Here is a 19,040-nt window from a genome sequence, read left to right as displayed (position 1 = left end):
TACTCACGAGAGTCCCTAGAATACAAATAATTTTAAACAAAATGCTAGGTCATAGGAAATGTTGCTGGACTTTTACTGTGGTCAAACAGCTTAAAATGGGATGCCTGTAAACTATACGGTACAAACATAGCACTGTACAGGAAAAAACGATTAATACGGAATAACACAAGAGTGTTGCTAGCCTTTCTCCACCCATTCCATTGACCTCGATACAAATAACTGTATATGTAATACATAGTGGCAACACTCCGTATTATTCAGAACCCCATGACATGACTCCATATATACATTCTACAGACACCCCTGAGTATTTCCTACAATACTTTTACTGTGGCACCCAGGATATTTGTTGCTCTATAGGCAAATATGTATTCCATTTGCGGTGATTCATATTGGGAACATTTATTTGACCTTAGAACATATTTTAAAAACCAAATGTTATGCAAATGCAACTTAAATATGAACAAATATGAATCATTGTTAATGTTTAGACAATAGTTGTTCATATATCATGAATAAATACAAGTTATTCACACTTTTTTCTAATATTACGTCGGGAACTTTTATTTTGAAAGTTTCTTCACTCCCGTACTGCGGAAGTACTTTTTTTTTGTGTTGCTGACGGCAAACTGGTGACTGGTGGTCACGGGGCGGCAGCTTCGATCGCACATGGCAGACTGCAAACGGGTTGTGTTTCAGATCACAAAGCCGCAAAACGGTTTACAAATACATTCAGAACACACTATGCAGTCGTTCTGTATACCTAAGTGTTGTGTGCAGCCTGTCCGTGAGGGTGAGATGCCTTTGGATATATGGCGTAAAAAAAAAGGTAATTATTTTATTGGGTTAGGCTGAAAGGCTGTAAAGTTGAGCATCTCACTGCTACTGTGATGACTGTTGGGAATATACAAGCAGACAAGGCAGTGGTTTTGATTGGACAGTTGAGGTTGAAGGTTAGAGGTTGGCCCTTCCGTGGTGTGATTTAAGGTCTGTTCCTCCATGGTTACCTTTATTTTACTCACCAGATCCTGTTGTTGATCTAACCTTGGTAGACAAAAGGAAAGATTGGTCAGAAGTCAGTGATATAGTGAAACTGGTTGACAATTATATTGGTTGAAGGTTTTTTTTTAATGCATTTTTACCACTATTCACAAATGGATTCAAGGACCCAGATAGTGGGTGAACATTTACATTCCTGAATTTGATGTGCAGAGGACAGATGATCTGTCAGTATACTCAGTTGAACTGTTTGGCGATTAGTACATTTACATTTGAGTAATTTTTTTACATTTATTTTACCTTTAATTAACGAGGCAAGTCAGTTAAGAACCAATTCTTATTATCAATGACGGGCTACCGGGGAACAGTGGGGTTAACTGCCTGTTCAGGGGCAGAACGACAGATTTGTACCTTGTCAGTTTGAACTTGCAACTTTCCGGTTACAAGTCCAACACTCTAACCACTAGGCTACCTGCCACCCGTCCACTCTAACCACGAGGCTACCCTGCCGCCCCTCCACTCGAACCACTAGGCTACCCTGCCGCCCCTCCACTCTAACCACTAGGCTACCCTGCTGCCCCTCCACTCTAACCACTAGGCTACCTGCCGTCCCTACACTCTAACCACTGGACTACCCTGCCGCCCCTCCACTCTAACCACTAGACTACCCTTGCCGCCCCTCCACTCTAACCACTAGGCTACCTGCCGCCCCTCCACTCTAACCACTAGGCTACCTGCCACCCCTCCACTCTAACCACTAGGCTACCTGCCGCCCCTCCACTCTAACCACTAGACTACCTGCCGCCCCTCCACTCTAACCACTAGGCTACCTGCCGCCCCTTCACTCTAACCACTAGGCTACCTGCCGTCCCTACACTCTAACCACTGGACTACCCTGCCGCCCCTCCACTCTAACCACTAGACTACCTGCCGCCCCTCCACTCTAACCACTAGACTACCTGCCGCCCCTCCACTCTAACCACTAGGCTACCTGCCGCCCCTCCACTCTAACCACTAGGCTACCTGCCGCCCCTCCACTCTAACCACTAGGCTACCTGCCACCCCATTTAGCAGGCACTCTTATCCAAAGCAACTTACAGGAGCAATTGGTGTTAAAGGCACATAAGATTTTCCACCTCGTCGGCTCGAGGATTCAAACCAGCAACCATTTGGTTACTGGCCCAACACTCTTAACCACTAACTGCCACCCTAGTTGCCCTCCAGTGGGTGGAGGACGTACAACCTGTTTAGAATTATAGTAAGATCATATTCTCTGTCTGTATCGAATAGTTTATCACCTGGTCAATCTAATAGGAGTGACCTACTATTGGAGGTATTCATGTTATCATGGAGAATGGAGAGACTGGGTGTAGTAGTGAGATACCTTTGGGTCCCAATACATTTGGGAATTCAATTGTAGACCCGTTAGCCAAAAGAGCTTTAAAACTAGATATAATTGATATTAATGTTCCACTGGGTAGAGGTGAGGCCAAATGTAAGATCAAAGCAATTTTGATAGATGTGTGGCAGAAGAAATTGGATTTGGAGCCCAAGGGCCGGCATTTATCTGCCCTCCAAGAAAGGTCGGTGGACCAAGATTCAAAGGTCAGATTAGGAGGGAAGAGGTGGCGTTTGCTCGACTGCGCCTAGGACATTGGGGGCGGAAGGTAGCCTAGTGTTGGGCCAGTAACCGAAAGGTTGCTCAATCAAACCCCTGAGCTGACAAGGTAAAAATCTGTTGTTCTGCCCCTGAACAAGGCAGTTAACCCACTGTTCCTCGGCCGTCATTGTAAATAAGAATTTGTTCTTAACTGACTTGCCTAGTTAAATGAAAAAAATGTACATTGAACTGATCATTACATCTGGTTGGCAACATGTGAATGGTTTGTATATGGTCAATGAAACGATGGAGCATGTATTGTTGTAAGTAAGTTGAAGAGACGGAAAGACTGAAGTGTTGGATTGAGGTTGGAGAGGTTTGGAAGGGGGATGAGGGAGTTTTTTTTTAGAAGTTAGTAGGGCTCTTTTTTTTCTTATTTTTTTCTCAGAAGTACTGAGTTAGGTAGGAGGATTTAGAAATGTGGAGCTAATGTTGTGATTGACCAGACACTCCAGCACAATAGGTGGTTGCCAACACCTTTTAACGTCTGTTTGCGGACCCCCGTTATATCATAGAAGAATAACAAGCCCGTCTTGAGTTCTTATTATGTTCTTGAACACAGCTCATATTCTGTGTTTACATTGGCGAAGTCTCCTCCCCCCCACCCTGTCTTTCAAGTGGACGTTTTCCAAGTCTTTTCAACAAGTGGTTAGATGGAGAGAAAAAATATATCAAGTGCTTATAGTTAGTTAGCTCGTAGATTTATCAAAAGCAGAGAGGGTAGACACTTTTTTTTGTCGATGTGCACAAGAGTAACTAACTTAACTAGCGAACTAACGTTAAGTAGCTCAATCTAGTCAAGTAATTTAGTCAACAAACATTCAACACTGAAAGTAAACATTTTGATTTCCTTGCTCAAATATGGGGATGTGTTTACCGTGCCATGGTGGATCTGGAAACGACTTGTCCCCCACACCAGATCGAGTAAGTAACTAGTTACAGTAGCTTGGTTCATTATTAGCTTGGGTGCTGGCGGTAACTAGCGAGTTACACTTATATATATATATATATATTTATACACACACACTATTGTCCATGTTTCAGGTCAACATCGTAAACAAATTGTACATATAGTTGGATTCCAAAATGAAACAATGTAACGTAAAACAGCATAGCCAACAAACACCAAAACAATCAGATTTATACGTTCCCATTCAGATCTGCTCTTCAGGTCTCTCGTTTAATATATATTTTTTCTCATTAATTTCATGAACATAATTTTTTTTATTTTCCTTATACTCAACATCATGTTCTGCTTCCTTCCCAGGAGACAAGGAGACGTCAGCTGGCAGAGACAGCCGAGCAGAGACAGAAAGAGGTATGACTGTTTTGGACCAGTTTTTATGACAACCATATAAGGTTGGTTTACACTGGGACAGCGAAGGGCTGGTTTCCCGGACACAGATTAAAACCTAGTCCAGGACTGAAAATCATTTTCCATGGAGATTCACTGTTAAACTTGTCTTTTTTTTTAGTCCAGGACTAGGATTAATCTGTGTCCAGGAAACCAGTCCTATATAGCCTACACATGGTGGTCCTGTGTGGCTCAGTCGGATTAAGGTGTGGTGAGGTTGTGGGTTCAGTTCCCACAGGGATCCTGTACACCACTGTACCATGAGTCATTTAGCTTGGATGGGTGTCTTCTAAGTGGCATACTGTAGACAACCACTGAACAGTCAGTAGAGCTGGGCAAAACGGACAAAAATCCATATTGAGATAAATTGCCTGAATTGAGGCAATAACGATAAAGTTTACAACAAAAACATTTTAAACTACTACAAGTTGGATGGTTGTAGTCATTAATTGTTCCATTAACAATCAGTCATATTTAATTTCAAACACATTTCTCTAGTATAGGCTACTTATCGTAATGAACGATATCCGCAAAAGGCCTGTGATAAGTGATCGGTATGGTTTATGGTCCCGACTCTACTCGTTAATCTCAGCAGCCAGCCACTCTCCAAGTGTTATTATTCGTATAGCGTAGAAGAGCTTACTGAGACAGAGTGAAGTCTGCTGGGAGAAGAGAGAAGGATCTTATTCGTATAGCGTAGAAGAGCTTACTGAGACAGAGTGGAGTCTGCTGGGAGAAGAGAGAGAAGGCGGTGATCTTATTCGTATAGCGTAGAAGAGCTTACTGAGACAGAGTGGAGTCTGCTGGGAGAAGAGAGAGAAGGATCTTATTTGTATAGCGTAGAAGAGCTTACTGAGACAGAGTGGAGTCTGCTGGGAGAAGAGAGAAGGATCTTATTCGTATAGCGTAGAAGAGCTTACTGAGACAGAGTGGAGTCTGCTGGGAGAAGAGAGAAGGATCTTATTCGTATAGCGTAGAAGAGCTTACTGAGACAGAGTGGAGTCTGCTGGGAGAAGAGAGAAGGATCTTATTCGTATAGCGTAGAAGAGCTTACTGAGACAGAGTGGAGTCTGCTGGGAGAAGAGAGAGAAGGCAGTGATCTTATTCGTTATCCTTTTTACACTATCGTGTTAACTGACCGACAAACCCTACTGTGCTGGCCCCAATCTTTTCCCAGCACAGTTCCAGCAGCTACAGATGTAGGATCTTAATGTGATCACCCTGTTGCAGGAGAACTGTCCTTTACTGAACTGGACATTTTAAAACTTTCAGTGTATTTTAAGATTTAAAAAGTCTTCTGAAGTTTGTAATTTTCACTGTGAAATTTCAGACTCGATTTTTTTCCCTTTCCCTTTTCAATTTAATGATAATACACATAATAATTCACATTTCCTGTTGCTGCGTGATTAAGTTCAGGCGGTAGCAAACTGTCTCAAATTAAGATCCTACATCTGAACGGTAGATGTGCCGTGTAACCAGGTCAGCACACTGCAGCTCGGCTTGATTCGGCTCAGTAGTGTGAAAAGGTTCGCCTGTATAACGAGCCTTGAACCAAGAAATCCAATCTAGAAATCCAATCTAGAAATCCAATTTATGGTGTTTGTGCCCTTTTGTTGCAAGGCTACTAATGTGTCTTCAATCATAATGTTTAGTAGCTCCTCATAAGACTGGTGGGTATTTTTACTGTTATACAGAAATTCTTCAGTCAAAGCCAATTGTATCCAACCCATAAAGCATGTCGGCCTACTAAAGCATCGAGGTGAGTATGAAGACCATGTTCTCAGCTCAATGTCTTGACTCGGCTGGTATTTCCTCCCACCACCCACACCACCCACCTCTCACTTCTGGCGCTGCACACTTTGTCATTCTATCTTAACTTTTTTAAACCGTTCCTTACCCTAGTTCCCAATCTGTTTGTGCTGTCTTGCCAGCTCCAATGGTTAATGTCACTCCTTTGACCACAGGAGTTGGCAAGATGGCACAAACAGATCTGGGACCAGGCTATAACTTATGCTTTCCCCGACACAACAACACTATATACTGGAGCTTAATGCCTCTAACAGATCTGGGACCAGGCTATAACTTATGCTTTCCCCGACACAACAACACTATATACTGGAGCTTAATGCCTCTAACAGATCTGGGACCAGGCTATAACTTATGCTTTCCCTGACACAACAACACTATATACTGGAGCTTAATGCCTCTAACAGATCTGGGACCAGGCTATAACTTATGCTTTCCCCGACACAACAACACTATATACTGGAGCTTAATGCCTCTAACAGATCTGGGACCAGGCTATAACTTATGCTTTCCCTGACACAACAACACTATATACTGGAGCTTAATGCCTCTAACAGATCTGGGACCAGGCTATAACTTATGCTTTCCCTGACACAACAACACTATATACTGGAGCTTAATGCCTCTAACAGATCTGGGACCAGGCTATAACTTATGCTTTCCCTGACACAACAACACTATATACTGGAGCTTAATGCCTCTAACAGATCTGGGACCAGGCTATAACTTATGCTTTCCCCGACACAACAACACTATATACTGGAGCTTAATGCCTCTAACAGATCTGGGACCAGGCTATAACTTATGCTTTCCCCGACACAACAACACTCACTATATACTGGAGCTTAATGCCTCTAACAGATCTGGGACCAGGCTATAACTTATGCTTTCCCTGACACAACAACACTCACTATATACTGGAGCTTAATGCCTCTAACAGATCTGGGACCAGGCTATAACATATGCTTTCCCCGACACAACAACACTATATACTGGAGCTTAATGCCTCTAACAGATCTGGGACCAGGCTATAACTTATGCTTTCCCCGACACAACAACACTATATACTGGAGCTTAATGCCTCTAACAGATCTGGGACCAGGCTATAACTTATGCTTTCCCCGACACAACAACACTATATACTGGAGCTTAATGCCTCTAACAGATCTGGGACCAGGCTATAACTTATGCTTTCCCTGACACAACAATGGAGCTTAATGCCTCTAACAGATCTGGGACCAGGCTATAACTTATGCTTTCCCTGACACAACAATGGAGCTTAATGCCTCTAACAGATCTGGGACCAGGCTATAACTTATGCTTTCCCTGACACAACAATGGAACTTAATGCCTCTAACAGATCTGGGACCAGGCTATAACTTATGCTTTCACTGACACAACAATGGAACTTAATGCCTCTAACAGATCTGGGACCAGGCTATAACTTATGCTTTCCCTGACACAACAATGGAGCTTAATGCCTCTAACAGATCTGGGACCAGGCTATAACTTATGCTTTCCCTGACACAACAATGGAGCTTAATGCCTCTAACAGATCTGGGACCAGGCTATAACTTATGCTTTCCCTGACACAACAATGGAACTTAATGCCTCTAACAGATCTGGGACCAGGCCTCTTGCCACATGGGAAGACCCATATAATCCAGCATGTGTCAAACAGCTGGCAACTGGGTTCCCACTAGATAGCACAGCCACAAAGTCAAAATTGGCTAAATTGTAAAATTCATGAAAACAAAAATGTTTTTTTTTTGTCTTAATTCAGGTATAAGGTTAGCAGTGTGATTATGGTTAGGTTTAAAATAATATTTTAAGAAGATGACTTTGTGGCTGTGTTAACTAGTGACGACCTGGCAACGGCTATCTATCTGCATTAACTGTACTGAATGTGTCTCAGGAAGTCTGGCTGCTCTGCCCAATGGCGAGCACTATCCTCTCTCAGGAAGTCTGACATCTGGCTGCTCTGTCCAATGGTGAGCACTATCCTCTCTCAGGAAGTCTGACATCTGGCTGCTCTGCCCAATGGCGAGCACTTTCCTCTCTCAGGAAGTCTGGCTGCTCTGCCCAATGGTGAGCACTATCCTCTTTCAGGAAGTCTGACATCTGGCTGCTCTGTCCAATGGCGAGCACTATCCTCTCTCAGGAAGTCTGACATCTGGCTGCTCTGTCCAATGGTGAGCACTATCCTCTCTCAGGAAGTCTGACATCTGGCTGCTCTGCCCAATGGTGAGCACTATCCTCTCTCAGGAAGTCTGACATCTGGCTGCTCTGCCCAATGGTGAGCACTAACCTCTCTCAGGAAGTCTGGCTGCTCTGCCCAATGGCGAGCACTATCCTCTCTCAGGAAGTCTGACATCTGGCTGCTCTGCCCAATGGTGAGCACTATCCTCTCTCAGGAAGTCTGACATCTGGCTGCTCTGCCCAATGGCGAGCACTATCCTCTCTCAGGAAGTCTGACATCTGGCTGCTCTGCCCAATGGTGAGCACTATCCTCTCTCAGGAAGTCTGACATCTGGCTGCTCTGCCCAATGGTGAGCACTATCCTCTCTCAGGAAGTCTGACATCTGGCTGCTCTGCCCAATGGTGAGCACTATCCTCTCTCAGGAAGTCTGACATCTGGCTGCTCTGTCCAATGGCGAGCACTATCCTCTCTCAGGAAGTCTGACATCTGGCTGCTCTGCCCAATGGTGAGCACTATCCTCTTTCAGGAAGTCTGACATCTGGCTGCTCTGTCCAATGGCGAGCACTATCCTCTCTCAGGAAGTCTGGCTGCTCTGTCCAATGACGAGCACTATCCTCTTTCAGGAAGTCTGGCTGCTCTGTCCAATGGTGAGCACTATCCTCTCTCAGGAAGTCTGACATCTGGCTGCTCTGCCCAATGGTGAGCACTATCCTCTCTCAGGAAGTCTGACATCTGGCTACTCTGCCCAATGGCGAGCACTATCCTCTCTCAGGAAGTCTGACATCTGGCTGCTCTGTCCAATGGTGAGCACTAACCTCTCTCAGGAAGTCTGACATCTGGCTGCTCTGCCCAATGGCGAGCACTATCCTCTCTCAGGAAGTCTGACATCTGGCTGCTCTGTCCAATGGCGAGCACTATCCTCTCTCAGGAAGTCTGGCTGCTCTGCCCAATGGCGAGCACTATCCTCTCTCAGGAAGTCTGGCTGCTCTGCCCAATGGTGAGCACTATCCTCTCTCAGGAAGTCTGACATCTGGCTGCTCTGCCCAATGGCGAGCACTATCCTCTCTCAGGAAGTCTGACATCTGGCTGCTCTGTCCAATGGTGAGCACTAACCTCTCTCAGGAAGTCTGACATCTGGCTGCTCTGTCCAATGGCGAGCACTATCCTCTCTCAGGAAGTCTGGCTGCTCTGCCCAATGGCGAGCACTATCCTCTCTCAGGAAGTCTGGCTGCTCTGCCCAATGGTGAGCACTATCCTCTCTCAGGAAGTCTGACATCTGGCTGCTCTAGCCAATGGCGAGCACTATCCTCTCTCAGGAAGTCTGGCTGCTCTGCCCAATGGTGAGCACTATCCTCTCTCAGGAAGTGTGACATCTGGCTGCTCTAGCCAATGGCGAGCACTATCCTCTTTCAGGAAGTCTGACATCTGGCTGCTCTGTCCAATGGCGAGCACTATCCTCTCTCAGGAAGTCTGGCTGCTCTGTCCAATGATGAGCACTAACCTCTCTCAGGAAGTCTGGCTTCTCTGTCCAATGGTGAGCACTATCCTCTCTCAGGAAGTCTGACATCTGGCTGCTCTGCCCAATGGTGAGCACTAACCTCTCTCAGGAAGTCTGACATCTGGCTGCTCTGCCCAATGGTGAGCACTATCCTCTCTCAGGAAGTCTGACATCTGGCTGCTCTGCCCAATGGTGAGCACTAACCTCTCTCAGGAAGTCTGGCTGCTCTGCCCAATGGCGAGCACTATCCTCTCTCAGGAAGTCTGACATCTGGCTGCTCTGCCCAATGGTGAGCACTATCCTCTCTCAGGAAGTCTGACATCTGGCTGCTCTGCCCAATGGTGAGCACTATCCTCTCTCAGGAAGTCTGACATCTGGCTGCTCTGCCCAATGGTGAGCACTATCCTCTCTCAGGAAGTCTGACATCTGGCTGCTCTGCCCAATGGTGAGCACTATCCTCTCTCAGGAAGTCTGACATCTGGCTGCTCTGCCCAATGGTGAGCACTATCCTCTCTCAGGAAGTCTGACATCTGGCTGCTCTGTCCAATGGCGAGCACTATCCTCTCTCAGGAAGTCTGGCTGCTCTGCCCAATGGCGAGCACTATCCTCTCTCAGGAAGTCTGACATCTGGCTGCTCTGCCCAATGGTGAGCACTATCCTCTCTCAGGAAGTCTGACATCTGGCTGCTCTGCCCAATGGTGAGCACTATCCTCTCTCAGGAAGTCTGACATCTGGCTACTCTGCCCAATGGCGAGCACTATCCTCTCTCAGGAAGTCTGACATCTGGCTGCTCTGTCCAATGGTGAGCACTAACCTCTCTCAGGAAGTCTGACATCTGGCTGCTCTGCCCAATGGCGAGCACTATCCTCTCTCAGGAAGTCTGACATCTGGCTGCTCTGTCCAATGGCGAGCACTATCCTCTCTCAGGAAGTCTGGCTGCTCTGCCCAATGGCGAGCACTATCCTCTCTCAGGAAGTCTGGCTGCTCTGCCCAATGGTGAGCACTATCCTCTCTCAGGAAGTCTGACATCTGGCTGCTCTGCCCAATGGCGAGCACTATCCTCTCTCAGGAAGTCTGACATCTGGCTGCTCTGTCCAATGGTGAGCACTAACCTCTCTCAGGAAGTCTGACATCTGGCTGCTCTGTCCAATGGCGAGCACTATCCTCTCTCAGGAAGTCTGGCTGCTCTGCCCAATGGCGAGCACTATCCTCTCTCAGGAAGTCTGGCTGCTCTGCCCAATGGTGAGCACTATCCTCTCTCAGGAAGTCTGACATCTGGCTGCTCTAGCCAATGGCGAGCACTATCCTCTCTCAGGAAGTCTGGCTGCTCTGCCCAATGGTGAGCACTATCCTCTCTCAGGAAGTGTGACATCTGGCTGCTCTAGCCAATGACGAGCACTATCCTCTTTCAGGAAGTCTGACATCTGGCTGCTCTGTCCAATGGCGAGCACTATCCTCTCTCAGGAAGTCTGGCTGCTCTGTCCAATGACGAGCACTAACCTCTCTCAGGAAGTCTGGCTGCTCTGCCCAATGGTGAGCACTATCCTCTCTCAGGAAGTCTGACATCTGGCTGCTCTGCCCAATGGTGAGCACTATCCTCTCTCAGGAAGTCTGACATCTGGCTGCTCTGCCCAATGGTGAGCACTATCCTCTCTCAGGAAGTCTGACATCTGGCTGCTCTGCCCAATGGCGAGCACTAACCTCTCTCAGGAAGTCTGACATCTGGCTGCCCTGCACAATGGATAATGGATTAACTTGTTTCAACTGAACACATGATGAGAGACGTTAGTGTTGACTATACTGTTACAAGTCTATGGGCCCTGATCTAAAGTAGTGCACTATATAGGGAGTAGGGTTCTATAGGGCTCTGGTCTAAAGTAGTGCACTATATATGGCGAGTAGGGTTCTATAGGGCTCTGGTCTAAAGTAGTGCACTACATAGGGAATAGGGTTCTATAGGGCTCTGGTCTAAAGTAGTGCACTATATAGGGAATAGAGTGCCAGTGGGGACACAGCCGTGTGTCTGTAGCTGCCATTCTGACCTCTCCATCTCCTCTTAGACAACCTCCAGGGGCGTCAAAAACCCCCAAGCAGTTGAGAGAAATAAAAAGAATCAGGAGATGGAGAAACAAGAGATGAGACCGTCTCCACCTGGAGGAGGAGGAGGGCTGAAGGTTAGTCCTCGTATTTTCAACACAGTGAACACAGATTATGGCATGTCACAGTCTGCCTGCAACTTCAAGAGGTGAGTCTCTTAACGAATCGGCACACCTTTGAGAAAGGCAAGATGGCCTAACCTTGTATTCTTTGCTGGCTTATAGATATTATATCAAATAAAATAAATGAATTAATGATATACAGTGGGGAGAACAAGTATTTGATACACTGCCGATGTTGCAGGTTTTCCTACTTACAAAACATGTAGAGGTCTGTCATTTTTATCATAGGTACACTTAAACTGTGAAAAAACAAAAATCCAGAAAATCACATTGTATGATTTTTTTAAAGTAATTCATTTGCATTTTATTGCATGACATAAGTATTTGATACATCAGAAAAGCAGAACTTAATATTTGGTACAGAAACCTTTGTTTACCAATTAGAGACCATACGTTTCCTGTAGTTCTTGACCATGGTTGCACACACTGCAGCAGGGATTTTGGCCCACTCCTCCATACAGACCTTCTCCAGATCCTTCAGGTTTCGGGGATGTCGCTGGGAAATACGGACTTTCAGCTCCCTCCAAAGATTTTCTATTGGGTTCAGGTCTGGAGACTGGCTAGGCCCCTCCAGGACCTTGAGATGCTTCTTACGGAGCCACTCCTTAGTTGCCCTGGCTGTGTGTTTCGGGTCTTGTCATGCTGGAAGACCCAGCCACGACCCATCTTCAATGCTCTTACTGAGGGAAGGAGGTTGTTTGCCAAGATCTCGCGATACATGGCCCCATCCATCCTCCCCTCAATACGGTGCAGTCGTCCTGTCCCCTTTGCAGAAAAGCATCCCCAAAGAATGATGTTTCCACCTCCATGCTTCACGGTTGGGATGGTGTTCTTGGGGTTGTACTCATCCTTCTTCTTCCTCCAAACACGGCGAGTGGAGTTTAGACCATTAAGCTCTATTTTTGTCTCATCAGACCACATGACCTTCTCCCATCCCTCCTCTGGATCATCCAGATGGTCATTGGCAAACTTCAGACGGGCCTGGACATGCGCTGGCTTGAGCGGGGGACCTTGCGTGCGCTGCAGGATTTTAATCCATGACGGCGTAGTGTGTTACAAATGGTTTTCTTTGAGACTGTGGTTCCAGCTTCAGGTCATTGACCAGGTCCTGCCTTGTAGTTCTGGGCTGATCCCTCACCTTCCTCATGATCATTGATGCCCCACGAGGTGAGATCTTGCATGGAGCCCCAGACCGAGGGTGATTGACCGTCATCTTGAACTTCTTCCATTTTCTAATAACTGCGCCAACAGTTGTTGCCTTCTCACCAAGCTGCTTGCCTATTGTCCTGTAGCCCATCCCAGCCTTGTGCAGGTCTACAATTTTATGCCTGGTGTCCTTACACAGATCAGCTGCAGCGATCGGTTAGCTGCTCAGATAGCTGATGTTTGAAGTTGGTGAGGGAGATAAAAGTCTCCAACTTCAGTGATTTTTGCAATTCGTTCCAGTCACAGGCAGCAGAGTACTGGAACGAAAGGCGGCCAAATGAGGTGTTGGCTTTAGGGATGATCAGTGAGATACACCTGCTGGAGCACGTGCTACTGGGTGTTGGGTGTTGCCATCGTGACCAGTGAACTGAGATAAGGCGGAGGTTTACCTAGCATGGACTTCTAGATGACCTGGAGCCAGTGGGTCTGGCGACGAATATGTAGCGAGGGCCAGCCGACTAGAGAGCATACAAGTCGCAGTGGTGGGTGGTATAAGGTGCTTTAGTGACAAAACGGATGGCACTGTGATAAACTGCATCCAGTTTGCTGAGTAGAGTGTTGGAAGCAATTTTGTAGATGACATCGCCGAAGTCGAGGATCGGTAGGATAGTCAGTTTTACTAGGGTAAGCCTGGCAGCGTGAGTGAAGGAGGCTTTGTTGCGGAATAGAAAGCCGACTCTTGATTTGATTTTCGATTGGAGATGTTTGATATGAGTCTGGAAGGAGAGTTTGCAGTCTAGCCAGACACCTAGGTACTTATAGATGTCCACATATTCAAGGTCGGAACCATCCAGGGTGGTGATGCTAGTCGGGAATGCGGGTGCAGGCAGCGATCGGTTGAAAAGCATGGATTTGGTTTTACTAGCTTTTAAGAGCAGTTGGGAGGCCACGGAAGGAGTGTTGTATGGCATTGAAGCTCGTTTAGAGGTTAGATAGCACAGTGTCCAAGGACGGGACGAAAGTATATAGAATGGTGTCGTCTGCGTAGAGGTGGATCAGGGAATCGCCCGCAGCAAGAGCAACATCATTGATATATACAGAGAAAAGAGTCGGCCCGAGAATTGAACCCTGTGGCACCCCCATAGAGACTGCCAGAGGACCGGACAGCATGCCCTCCGATTTGACACACTGAACTCGGTCTGCAAAGTAATTGGTGAACCAGGCAAGGCAGTCATCCAAAAACCGAGGCTACTGAGTCTGCCGATAAGAATATGGTGATTGACAGAGTCGAAAACCTTGGCAAGGTCGATGAAGACGGCTGCACAGTACTGTCTTTTATCGATGGCGGTTATGATATCGTTTAGTACCTTGAGCGTGGCTGAGGTGCACCCGTGACCGGCTCGGAAACCAGATTGCACAGCGGAGAAGGTACGGTGGGATTCGAGATGGTCAGTGACCTGTTTGTTGACTTGGCTTTCAAAGACCTTAGATAGGCAGGGCAGGACGGATATGGGTCTGTAACAGTTTGGGTCCAGGGTGTCTCCCCCTTTGAAGAGGGGGATGACTGCGGCAGCTTTCAATCCTTGGGGATCTCAGACGATATGAAAGAGAGGTCGAACAGGCTGGTAATAGGGGTTGCGACAATGGCGGCGGATAGTTTCAGAAATAGAGGGTCCAGATTGTCAAGCCCAGCTGATTTATACGGGTCCAGGTTTTGCAGCTCTTTCAGAACATCTGTTATCTGGATTTGGGTAAAGGAGAACTTGGAGAGGCTTGGGCGAGGACCTGGGGGGCTGTTGGCCGAGGTTGGAGTAGCCAGGCGGAAGGCATGGCCAGCCGTTGAGAAATGCTTGAAGTTTTAGATAGTGTCCCAGAACTTTTTGGAGTTGGAGCTACAGGATGCAAACTTCTGCCTGAAGAAGCTGGCCTTAGCTTTCCTGACTGACTGCGTGTATTGGTTCCTGACTTCCCTGAACAGTTGCATATCGCGGGGACTATCCGATGCTATTGCAGTCCGCCACAGGATGTTTTTGTGCTGGTCGAGGGCATTCAGGTCTGGAGTGAACCAAGGGCTGTATCTGTTCTTAGTTCTGCATTTTTTGAACGGAGCATGCTTATCTAAAATGGTGAGGAAGTTACTTTTAAAGAATGACCAGGCATCCTCAACTGACGGGATGAGGTCAATGTCCTTCCAGGATACCCGGGCCAGGTCGATTAGAAAGGCCTGCTCACAGTGTTTTAGGGAGCGTTTGACAGTGATGAGGGTGGTTGTTTGACTGCGGCTCCGTAGCGGATACAGGCGATGAGGCAGTGATCGCTGAGTTCCTGGTATTTTTTTTTTTTTTTTTTACCTTTATTTAACCAGGCAAGTCAGTTAAGAACATATTCTTATTTTCAATGACGGCCTGGGAACAGTGGGTTAACTGCCTGTTCAGGGGCAGAACGACAGATTTGTACCTTGTCAGCTCGGGGTTTGAACTCACAACCTTCCAGTTACTAGTCCAACGCTCTAACCACTAGGCTACGCTGCCGCCCGGAGGGCCAGTTGGTCAGGATGACGTCTATGAGGGTGCCCTTGCTTACAGAGTTAGGGTTGTACCTGGTGGGTTCCTTGATGATTTGTGTGAGATTGAGGGCATCTAGCTTAGATTGTAGGACTGCCGGGGTGTTAAGCATATCCCAGTTTAGGTCACCTAACAGAACAAACTCTGAAGCTAGATGGGGGCGATCAATTCACAAATGGTGTCCAGGGCACAGCTGGGAGCTGAGGGGGTCGGTAGCAGGCGGCAACAGTGAGAGACTTATTTCTGGAGAGAGTAATTTTCAAAATTAGTAGTTCGAACTGTTTGGGAATGGACCTGGAAAGTATGACATTACTTTGCAGGCTATCTCTGCAGTAGACTGCAACTCCTCCCCCTTTGGCAGTTCTATCTTGACGGAGGATGTTATAGTTGGGTATGGAAATCTCTGAATTTTTGGTGGCCTTCCTGAGCCAGGATTCAGACACGGCAAGGACATCAGGGTTAGCAGAGTGTGCTAAAGCAGTGAGTAAAACAAACTTAGGGAGGAGGATTCTGATGTTGACATGCATGAAACCAAGGCTTTTTCGATCACAGAAGTCAACAAATGAGGGTGCCTGGGGACATGCAGGGCCTGGGTTTACCTCCAAATCACCCGCGGAACAGAGAAGGAGTAGTATGAGGGTGCGGCTAAAGTCTATCAAAACTGGTCGCCTAGAGCGTTGGGGACAGAGAATAAGAGGAGCAGGTTTCTGGGCATGGTAGAATATATTCAGGGCATAATGCGCAGACAGGGGTATGGTGGGGTGCGGGAGGTAAGCCCAGGCATTGGGTGATGATGAGAGAGGTTGTATCTCTGGACATGCTGGTTGTAATGGGTGAGGTCACCGCATGTGTGGGAGGTGGGACAAAGGAGGTATCAGGGGTATGAAGAGTGGAACTAGGGGCTCCATTGTGAACTAAAATAATGATAACTAACCTGAGCAACAGTATACAAGGCATATTGACATTTGAGAGAGACATACAGCGAGGCATACAGTAATCACAGGTGTTGAAATTGGGAAAGCTAGCTAAAACAGTAGGTGAGACAACAACAGCTAATTAGCTAGCACAACAACTGCAGGTAAAATGGCGTTGACTAGGCAACTGGGACGACAGATAAAACAAACAAGCAGAATGGAGTACCGTGATTAATGGACAGTCCAGCGTGCATCAGCTATGTAGCCAAGTGATCAGTGTCCAGGGGGCAGCGGTGGATGGGGCAGGGAAGCTGGACTGGCGAGTATTATCCAGGTTAAAAAACTAACAGACTAAATAGCTTGTAGCTAGTTAGCTGGTTAGCTTCTGGAGGTTCTTGAGTGTGTTCTAAAAATAAAAAATAATAGCGATTCCGTATCACATTGGGTGAGGCAGGTTTCCGGAAGGTATAAACAAATTAAAAATTGGAAAGAGATAGAAAGTACATATGGGTCCAGTGAGTGTTTGGGACGCGGCGATGCAGACGGTTAGCAGGCCTGTGCTAACAAGCTAACAGTTAGCAGGCCGGGGGAAACAAGGTAGCAGTTAGCGGACCAGGGCTAAACAAGCTAGCAGTTAGCAAGCAAGGAGATAGCAAGGGCTAGAGAGTTAGCCTTTGGGGGACGTCGCGATGGGGTGAGTCTGTTTATTCCTCTTCATGCGGTGACATCGATAGACCGGTCGTGGGCCCGGGTATTGTAGCCCAGGAGTATGCTACGGTGGTAAGCACAGGTGCTCTGGCCGGGCTAGCTTCAAGCTAAGTGGGTGGAAACGCTAGCCAGGAGTAATCATCCGGGGTTGCGGTTTAGCTCGATAGCTAGTTGTGAAGATCCAGCTGAAAAATGTTCCGTTTGCGGTGGGAATCCGGGGATAAAAATAAATAGGTCCGTTATGCTCTGGTTCGCGTCGCGTTGTTCGAACTGGCGAGAGCTTTCCGAGCTAAAGGTTAGCTGACCGGTTAGCTGAAGACCGCTAGCATAGCTGGTGGTTAGCTGGCTAGCTTCAGTTGAGGGGTTCCGGTTCCGAAGTAAATATAAATACTTTAGGAAAAATAGCTACATTGGGTGAGGCGGGTTGCAGGAGAGTATTTGGAAGCATAGGTTTAGCACAATGTTTTTAAAGATATTGGAAAGAAAAATATGTAAAAACGAAAAAGAAACGATATATACAAGGGACACGATACGACAGGACGACTTACTGCTACGCCATCGTGGATCCAAGTAATGAGTGGAGAACAGGAGGACTTCTTAAAGAAAAACTAACAGGTCTGTGAGAGGCGGAATTCTTACTGGTTGGTAGGTGATCAAATACTTATGTCATGCAATAAAATGCTAATTAATTACTCAAAAATCATACAATGTGATTTTCTGGATTTTTTATTTGGTTTCTCTCACATTTGAAGTGTACCAATGATACAAATTACAGACCTCTACATGCTTTGTAAGTAGGAAACACTGCCGATTTTGCAGGTTATCAAATACTTGTTCTCCCCACTGTAAGGTAATTTGTTTAGAGTTAGAACAGTTCAATGCTGCAGCCCGAAACATAAAGGCTTTTTAATGTCTCCGACTACATGAATGGCTGCACCTGGTTTATGTTTTGCCACATATCACCCACGTGTTGTTGGGATGTTTCCTGTTTCTCTCAACGGGTCATTTATTTTCTCTTTATGCTTTTCCCCTTTGTGGTCCTCCTGTGGCTCAGTTGGTAGAGCATGGCGCTTGTAACGCCAGGGTAGTGGGTTCGATCCCCGGGACCACCCATACGTAGAATGTATGCACACGTGACTGTAAGTCGCTTTGGATAAAAGCGTCTGCTAAATAATAATATATGCCATTTAGCTGACGCTTTTATCCAAAGCGACTTACAGTCATGTGTGCATACATTCTACGTACGGGTGGTCCCAGGAATCGAACCCACTACCCTGGCGTTACAAGCACCATGTTCTACCAACTGAGCCACAGAAGGACATGGCATATATTATATTATTATTATATATAGGAGATGACCTGTGTCTACTCCGATCCTGTGTTACCATGTTTTCTTCTGTTTTGTAATGGCAGGTAGGCTGAAGATGGACATGGAGAGATCCTAGAAGTCTCAATCTAGACAGAGGTTCAGCTAACAACACGAAGAGTGTTGGTACCAGTTGACTTGAAAAGGCCTTTTTTTGGGATGTTGGCCCTTCTCACATTTTTTTTATATTTTTAATTGCAAGCTTATTTCTTTTTTTTTTAGAGGGGATTGTTTGCCAGGTTTCGACACTGGTAAAAAATAAATAAAGATTATACTGCCCAATGTTGGCAGTGTGAATCACAGGACATGCCTCCCTTAATGCCAAGATATACAAGAGGAAAATGCAAGCCAGCCAATGGAGCTTTGGAACAGACAGGGTGGCATAGCTATGAATAGAATATACACACTCAGAGGAAATATGCTCACACTTCATCTATAAACTGTACCAGGCATCTTGCAGCGTACTCTCTCTTTGTCCTCTCTCCTCACACTCCTCCTTCTTTCTATCAGCCATTTCAACTTGGCCAGCTTTAACACCATGGTGCTTTCTTCTTCTGAGGAATATTCTCAGTCTTGTGACCTATTTACCGTATAGTACATTTTCCT

General features: G+C 46.5%; 1 protein-coding gene across 11 annotated transcripts; it reads left to right on the top strand.

Annotated features, from left to right (window-relative positions):
* The first annotated feature begins 641 nt into the window (after positions 1-641).
* On the top strand, positions 642-18,736 carry LOC127908421 (small VCP/p97-interacting protein-like). 11 transcript variants are annotated; one of them, XM_052466784.1, is made up of 6 exons: positions 3,285-3,583; positions 3,927-3,977; positions 5,708-5,772; positions 8,948-9,120; positions 11,578-11,691; positions 18,482-18,736. In XM_052466784.1, the coding sequence occupies exons 1-6, from the start codon at positions 3,543-3,545 to the stop codon at positions 18,488-18,490; spliced, it is 453 nt and encodes a 150-aa protein (XP_052322744.1). In that variant the 5' UTR covers positions 3,285-3,542; the 3' UTR covers positions 18,491-18,736. The 11 variants fall into 11 exon arrangements, 9 of the variants coding, with proteins under 9 accessions (XP_052322750.1, XP_052322749.1, XP_052322744.1 ...); XM_052466782.1 differs by lacking the exon at positions 8,948-9,120 and adding an exon at positions 10,445-10,617 and having other exon boundaries at positions 3,286-3,583; XM_052466786.1 differs by having other exon boundaries at positions 3,288-3,583; positions 8,993-9,120.
* The last annotated feature ends 304 nt before the right edge of the window (positions 18,737-19,040 follow it).

The sequence above is a fragment of the Oncorhynchus keta genome, chromosome 17, assembly GCF_023373465.1.
Source record: "Oncorhynchus keta strain PuntledgeMale-10-30-2019 chromosome 17, Oket_V2, whole genome shotgun sequence".
Lineage (NCBI taxonomy): Eukaryota > Metazoa > Chordata > Actinopteri > Salmoniformes > Salmonidae > Oncorhynchus > Oncorhynchus keta.
Note: the sequence above shows the minus strand (reverse complement) of the source record. Positions and strands in the feature narration are given on the sequence as shown.